At 54.2% G+C, this 6,777-nt stretch overlaps 5 protein-coding genes across 5 annotated transcripts; 3 read left to right on the top strand and 2 right to left on the bottom strand.

The window, feature by feature from the left end:
* Nucleotides 1-30: 30 nt before the first annotated feature.
* DQ04_09141040 (hypothetical protein) lies at nucleotides 31-1,287 on the top strand (the record flags this gene model as incomplete). The annotated part of the gene is made up of 1 exon (XM_009315828.1): nucleotides 31-1,287. The coding sequence occupies one exon, from the start codon at nucleotides 31-33 to the stop codon at nucleotides 1,285-1,287; it is 1,257 nt and encodes a 418-aa protein (XP_009314103.1).
* Nucleotides 1,288-1,718: 431 nt separating this feature from the next.
* Nucleotides 1,719-2,870, top strand: DQ04_09141030 (hypothetical protein; the record flags this gene model as incomplete). Its single annotated transcript, XM_009315827.1, has 1 exon — nucleotides 1,719-2,870. The coding sequence occupies one exon, from the start codon at nucleotides 1,719-1,721 to the stop codon at nucleotides 2,868-2,870; it is 1,152 nt and encodes a 383-aa protein (XP_009314102.1).
* A 777-nt stretch (nucleotides 2,871-3,647) lies between these two features.
* DQ04_09141020 (hypothetical protein) lies at nucleotides 3,648-5,021 on the top strand (the record flags this gene model as incomplete). Its single annotated transcript, XM_009315826.1, has 1 exon — nucleotides 3,648-5,021. One exon carries the CDS (start codon nucleotides 3,648-3,650, stop codon nucleotides 5,019-5,021), a length of 1,374 nt encoding a protein of 457 aa, XP_009314101.1.
* A 735-nt stretch (nucleotides 5,022-5,756) lies between these two features.
* Nucleotides 5,757-6,248, bottom strand: DQ04_09141010 (hypothetical protein; the record flags this gene model as incomplete). Its single annotated transcript, XM_009315825.1, has 1 exon — nucleotides 5,757-6,248. The coding sequence occupies one exon, from the start codon at nucleotides 6,246-6,248 to the stop codon at nucleotides 5,757-5,759; it is 492 nt and encodes a 163-aa protein (XP_009314100.1).
* Nucleotide 6,249: 1 nt separating this feature from the next.
* DQ04_09141000 (hypothetical protein) lies at nucleotides 6,250-6,777 on the bottom strand (the record flags this gene model as incomplete). The annotated part of the gene is made up of 1 exon (XM_009315824.1): nucleotides 6,250-6,777. A coding segment is annotated over one exon (528 nt), but the record flags the coding sequence as incomplete, so codon positions are not given.

Here is a 6,777-nt window from a genome sequence, read left to right as displayed (position 1 = left end):
CCTCTGTAGACCAGTGTGCCTCGGGCTGTGATGATGGCGGCGGTGGGGCGTCCCGCGTTGTTTGTGGTGGCCGTCGCGCTGTGCTGCATGGGTGGCTGTGCAGCGGCCCCTGCTGAGAGTGGCAGTAAGCAGAGGAGGGGCGTGTTGGTTGAGCTGGAGGATGCGAGGAAGAAGGCGGTTGATGCCCAGAATGCGGTGAATGACGCCATGAACGCGGTTGTAGAAATCAAGCAAGCAACGGATAACTTCAAGACTGCGGCAGACAAGGCATCAAAAGCAGCAACTGAGCTTAATAAGAAAGTGAAGGAAAAGGATAATGGTGAGCTGAAGGATACTGCTAATGTGGCCACGTTGGCGAATGACGCCCTGACCGCTACTAAGAAGTCTCACGAATCCGTTGGTTTACTCTGTAAGAAGACTACGGAAGCAGTGGAAGCAACGACTAGAGCAGGAACGTTGTTCACGGAAGCAGAGGGGATGGCTGGCGGTGCCTCGGATAATGTGGGAAAAGTTGCCACAAAAGAAGCAAAGCGCGCCCCGGACGTAATCGTAAAACTATCAGAAGTGCTGACGGCACTGAAACAAGCCCAGAAATGTTCTGAAGAAGCAAAGAAGGCTGCGACGACAGAGGGCAACGCTTTTTATGCAATGAACAGCGCTGATGAGGGGCTTGGTTTTCTCAAAGAGATAACTGCCCCAAAACCGTTATCTGTAACCAAGGAACTAAAGGATGCAACAGAAAAAATTGCTGACCTTACAAAGGCTGCGGTGAAAGGCGCCGATGGAGCTTTAGCTGCTGTCAAGGAAGTATCTGGACACGCTGATAAAGCCGTCAAGAGCGCTGAGTCATTGCTGAAGGACATCGACGTTGCATTGCAGGCTCTTAAAACACGAGAGAATGAATCTGAGGTTTCACCTTCAGATGCTGATTCTCCGCCACCTTCACCTTCGGAACCGTCACAGGACGAGGCACAGGGCCAGAGTCTCCAACAGGAACCACTGAGCAGTAGTTCCACTGGTGAGAAGCCTTCTGACCAACAAGAAGCGGGCACCGCGGCGGCCGACACAGAAAAGTCGCCATCAGTACCATCGGAGGAGAAGACAGCCGCAGAATCCCTGGAGAACGCTGCTTCCCAAGCTGCTGATGCGCCACTGATACCTCCCAACATCAATGTACACAACACCCTGAGTGATGCCCGGAGAGTGGACAGCAGCGTCAGTCCTCCGTGGGTGCGTACACCGTTGCTGCTGGTGGCTGGTGTGCTGGGCCTCCTGGCTGTGTGCTGAGCTCTGTGTGTGTGTACACGGAGAGGACGCATACACCCTGTGCTTGTGTGTGCTGCCCTGGAGATTGTTTACTAACATGTTTTGGATTACTCTTTGTTTCATTTTCTTTCTGTTTCTGTTTCTTTCCCCGCGCCACGTAATCCGCCTTGGAGGATACTCCCTGTGCTCTGTATCCAACGAGGACGGCGCATCTCTCTCACTGCTGTAATTGGCTTTGCTTGGCACAGGAATGTGCGCCGCCTACATGAGAGAGCCTTCTCCGAAGTATTCTTCTAAATGTCTCTCTTGTGTGTCTGTCTGTGTGCTGCGCCACGATGCGCATGTTGGGCTGCTGCTGCTGGGAGGTGGTCTGTGTGGTTCTGCTCTTCCCGCTGTGGGTGCGATTCTCTCTCTCCCTCACGTCTCTTGTACAGGAAGAAGTTCAGCGTGTGATGTTGACGGCGACTACGATGCGGATGCAGCACGTGTCTCTTGTGTTAGTCCTCGCGCTGTGCTGGGCGTGCAGCAGGGCTGCGGCGGAGGACCGGAAGCCTGCAGCAGGATTGGCTCTGGGTACAGAAGCACAGCTGGCTGTAGCGGCTGAAGGAGACAATGTAGACAATGAGAGTGATATGGAGCAAGGTCAATTAGATTCTTCTGCCAAGTTGCACGAAGAACCTATTGAACAAAAGACTGTATCTACGGACTGCCGTGATCCAAAAAAAACTTTAGAAGGTGAGTGCGCTACAACTGGGAGCCTACGAGAAATCTCTTTGATTGCGAAGGGCGACCGAGGAGCAGAATCAGGTGTGGACTCCGGCCGGCTCGAAGGCGGGTCTAAAGAGAGCCTTACGCCAAGCGGTGATGGAACAGTGAGGGTGAATGGAAACAATCCTACAGAAGGACAATCGGATGGATTCGGGTCTTCAGACACAACGGGGCAGACTGCGAAAACAGAAAACAAAGAGGAATGCCCGGAAAAAAAGCCACCTGGCAAAATATTATCATCAGGGTGCCGTGATCGTGTGACTAAAGACGATCTGCGTCAACAGAAAATGGAATATGTTCTTGAGAAAAGTAAGCACGATGTTGGAAATCAAGATACAACGAGCATCGATTCAGCACCAGGACTAACTGGATCGACTACAATAAAGGGCAGCGGTGGTTCTGGTCTAAAGACACTTCTGACGAAAGCTGTGAGCAATATTGCCATCGAGAATGAACCAGTTACCTCACGCGTGGCCGGTCCTACTTCACTTCCAGAAAACAACCTACCGCGAGGGAATCTGGGCGAGGCAGGGCGGGAGACACCTTCACCCAAATCCCTGTCTGCCGTTGAAAGTAACGCGCAGAGCGCACCGACCGTTGAAGCTGATACCAAGGATGACAGCTCTTTTGCTGAAACCGAGACCCCTTCGCAGGATGCTGCTTTCACCACAGAAGATAGAAAGAAGCCCACCATAGGAGAGATACTGGCCACCGCCCCGAAGCCTTTGATTGCCGAAGTGTCACCGAAAAAGGATGTGGATGCGGGCGCAATGATTGCGGCTGTCAGTGCGGCACCGCTGCTTCTGGGAGCAATCGCCCACATTGCTATGTTGTGAGAACTGTGGGAGCAGCGTAACGATCATCACAGGCTGCCATTACTACTAGTTCATTATGCACCACGTTATAAACCAATTCTTTTTTTCGTTTTGCTTTCAGTGTTCCTGGCTCGCTGGGTGCGTGATGATGCACCGACCCTCGGCGGTATTTACTGTGCCGAATACCGCCAAACGAAGGCTGTGTCTCTTTTCTTATAATCTTTTTACTTGCTTCGCACACGAAGGTGCTACTGCCGATGCATCAGCTTGAATTAAACTGTAACAATGGACACTCTGGGCTTCTTTTTCTGTTGATGGTGACGACTGCTGTTGAGTGAAGTGGCCTCTGTGGTCATTGTGTGCTGCTGTGTGTGTGCGCACCTCTGCAGGCTAACCCCCTTGGCTGCTGCAGCTTGTTTCATTCCTTTTTTTTGGGGGGGGGGGGNTTTCTTTTCGTTTCTTGCTTGGGCTTTGCTTTGCACGCTGCTGTGCGCCGCCCACTAACTGTTTCTCCTGCTGGGGGATACTCTTTTCATCTTTGTGTGTGTGTGCACCCCTGCAGACCAGCCCACTTGGCTCTGGAGCCGACACGTTTCTTCTTCTTTTTCCATTTGGGGTTGTTGGGGTTTTGTTTTTGTGTGGTTCGTTGTGTTCTGCCACTAATGTTTTGTTTGAGTGATGTGTTACTCCTCTAGTTGTCCGTTGAGTTGTGTGGTGCGCTGCTGCTCTCCCCTGCTGTGCTTGTGTACCCCGCTGTGCGTCCCTCCCCCTCTGTAGACCAGTGTGCCTCGGGCTGTGATGATGGCGGCGGTGGTGCGTCCCGCGTTGTTTGTGGTGGCCGTCGTGCTGTGCTGCGTGTGTGGCTGTGCAGCGGCCACTACTGAGGGCATCGGTGATGAGGAGCAAGTGATTGTTGCCCTGCAGAAGGCGAAGGGGAAAGCGCTTGAGGCCAAGGAAGCGGTGAATGAGGCCAAGAGTAAGGTGGAAGCAATCAAGCAAGCAACGGTGCAATTCGAAGCTGAAGCAAAAACGGCGTTACAAGCAGCAACTGCGCTTAATGCCGCTGTGAAGGAAAAGACGGGTAATAAACTGGCGGATATTGATGGTGTGGCCGGCTTGGTGAATACCGCCAAGGACACGACGAACACTTCGTTCAAATGCGTTATTTTGATCGGGAAGAAGGTTACGGAAGCAGTGGAAGCAACGACCAGGGCAGGGCAGTTGTTCACGGCAGCGCAGAACTCGGCTGGCAGTGCACAGGAAGAAGTGGATGAAGTCCTCAGCGAAGAAGCAGAGCGTGCACAAAAGGCGTTTGAGGACCTATCAGAAGTTTTGTCTGCGCTGAAACTAGCCCAGAATAGCGCTGAAGAGACCAAAAACGCTGCGACGAAGGACGGCGCTGCTTTTAAAGCTATGGACAGCGCTGAGAAAGCGTACAAATCCGTCAACGATGAGACTGCCGTTAAACCGTCTACAGTAACCCAGGAACTAACGGAGGCTGCTAAAGAAGCTGTCGGATTCACAACGGCCGCAGTGGGACATGCTGAGAAGGCTTCAAGTGCAGTCAACGAGGCTTCTAAACAAGCTTCGAACGCCGTCAGCAGTGCTGAGTCACGGCTCAAGGACATTGAAGTTGCATTGAAGCTTCTTAAACCCCGAGAGAAGGTACCTGACGCTTCACCTGAAGATGCGCATCCTGCCCAACTTCCACGGCCAGGGGAGGCCAGGGAAGTAGCGCCCGGTCACGGTCTCCCACAGGATTCACTGAGGAGCACTTCCACTTCTGAGAAGTCTTCTGATCATCAGCTAACTGACGTATCTCTTGAATCTACCACTGAGACGCATGCCCCCGGCACAACGGAAGCCCAGGGACCACAAGACAGTGTTTCAGAATCTCCTAAGGAGTTGGGTGGCATCACAACAACGAGCGGAAGCGGCACCTCCGGAACTGAGGATGACACGACACGCGGCTCCACAGTCAGTGCTCAGGGTCCCAATGCTGCAGACAACAGTAGGAAAACTGATGCCGCTGATAAGAATGCCCCTGACACCAATGCAAACAACCCCCTGCAGGGCATCGCTAGCGCGGACAGCAGCGTCAGTCCTTTGTGGGTGCGTACACCGTTGCTGCTGGTGGTTGTTGGTGTGCTGGGCCTCCTGGTTGTCTGCTGAGCTGTGTCTGCAGACGGAGAGGACGCATACACCCTGTGCTTGTGTGTGCTGCCCTGGAGATTGTTTACTAACATGTTTTGGTTTACTTTACTTTTGGTTTCATTTTCTTTTCTTTTTTGTTTCCCCCGCGCCACCTAATCCCCCTTGGAGGATACTCCCTGTGCTCTGTATCCAACGAGGACGGCGCATCTCTCTCACTGCTGTAATGGGCTTTGCTTGGCACATGATTGTGCGCCGCCCACATGAGAGGGCCTTCTCTGAAGTATTCTTCTAAATGCCTCTCTTGTGTGTGTGTGCTGCGCCACGATGCGCATGTGGGTCTGCTGCTGTTCGGAGGTTGCCTTTGTGGTGCTGCTCTCCCCGCTGTGTGTGTGTGTGTGTGTGTGTGTGTGTGTGCTTTGTTCGCCCTGGCTCTTGTAGGAATGCGTGGCGGCTGTCCGTTGTTGGGCGTACATCATCCCCCTCTTTGTTTTGGGTTTGGGCTTCTTTTTTCTACGGGGTTGTGTGCCACCCGCTGCTTAAGCGTTGTTTTTTTATTGTTGCGGTGCTCTGCGTAGCACAGCGGTGGAGTGGTGCTGTGGCGGAGTGTGCAGTGCGGCGCCATTGGGCTGGCGGACGCGTGCGGCTCCACAGGAAGTGCACGACCCCGCACCACCGCATGTTCCGTGTCCTCAAGTATGCGTGCTTGTGTGTGTGGGGTGGGTGGGGGGAAATGCATTTGGTCCCGCAGCGGGATTAATGAGATGCCTGTGAAGAAGTTTCCGCTGCTGCGGGGATGGCTCGTATGGTGAATTCACCCCCGTTGTTTTTGTTCATTGTTGCCTCTCCGCTGCGCCATCGCAGTGACGGGATGGAGCACTGACGCCACTTGGGCTTTGCGGTGGAGTGCTTTTCAGAGATAAGAACTGTTTTAATTCTTCTTTTGTTTCGGGGGTGTTGGGGTGTCTGTTCTGAACATCTGAGAGTGGAAGAATGTCGAGGAGTCTTGCTGCTGCTGTGCCTGCGGTGTGTGCACTGTTCCGCATCGTTGTCTCTCTCCTCTCTCTCTCTCTGCTGCTGTGTAGGCAGTGCTGCTGCGCTCGTGGAAGTGACTGCGTGCCGCGACTGCTGGCTGAGGGGCGCTGTGATGGTGCGGCTAAGGTGTGAGTGAGTGGCGTTGAGCGGCAGAGCAGTGCAGGTGTCCCTGTGCGGCTGGGACGATGTGCAGCTGTGGTGTTTTCCCTCCATTTCACCGCATTTGCTCTTGTCGCCTGCGGTGTTGAGCTGCGTCAAGTGCATCTGTGCGTGTGGCGTCAGGGAGTGACGTCTGTGTGAGTGGTGGTGCTGTCCGTGCAATTATGTTTCTGGCCTCACTGCTGTGTGCTGCGTGGCTGTTGTGATGTTGGTGTGGCACCTCCAGTAGGGTGTTCTCTCCTCCCGTGCGATGGCAACGCGTGGTGCGAGAGCCACTGCGTTGCGTGGGCACACTGAGCTGCGGACCGACTCTGCCTGACTGACGGTGTTGCTGTGGGAGTGCGTGCTGCGTGGACGGTTTGCACAGCGGCTGCCTTTGGCCTGTGTGTGTCTGTTGCTGTCGGTGTGTGTGGGCGGCGATGTGAATGTGTGTGCGTGGTGGTGCTGTGGGCGAGGGCCACGGAGGTGCGGCGAGGCTTGCGGGGGCTGCGCAGAAGAGATGCGAGGAACTCCGTGTGGGTGCAGAGGAGGCGGTGAAGAGCAAGACTGAGGAGGAGCTGTGTGGTGAGTCAAGGAGGCGGAG

This window comes from Trypanosoma grayi, assembly GCF_000691245.1.
Source record: "Trypanosoma grayi strain ANR4 Tgr_914_V1, whole genome shotgun sequence".
NCBI lineage: Eukaryota > Euglenozoa > Kinetoplastea > Trypanosomatida > Trypanosomatidae > Trypanosoma > Trypanosoma grayi.
This window is presented reverse-complemented; position numbering and strand designations above follow the sequence as displayed.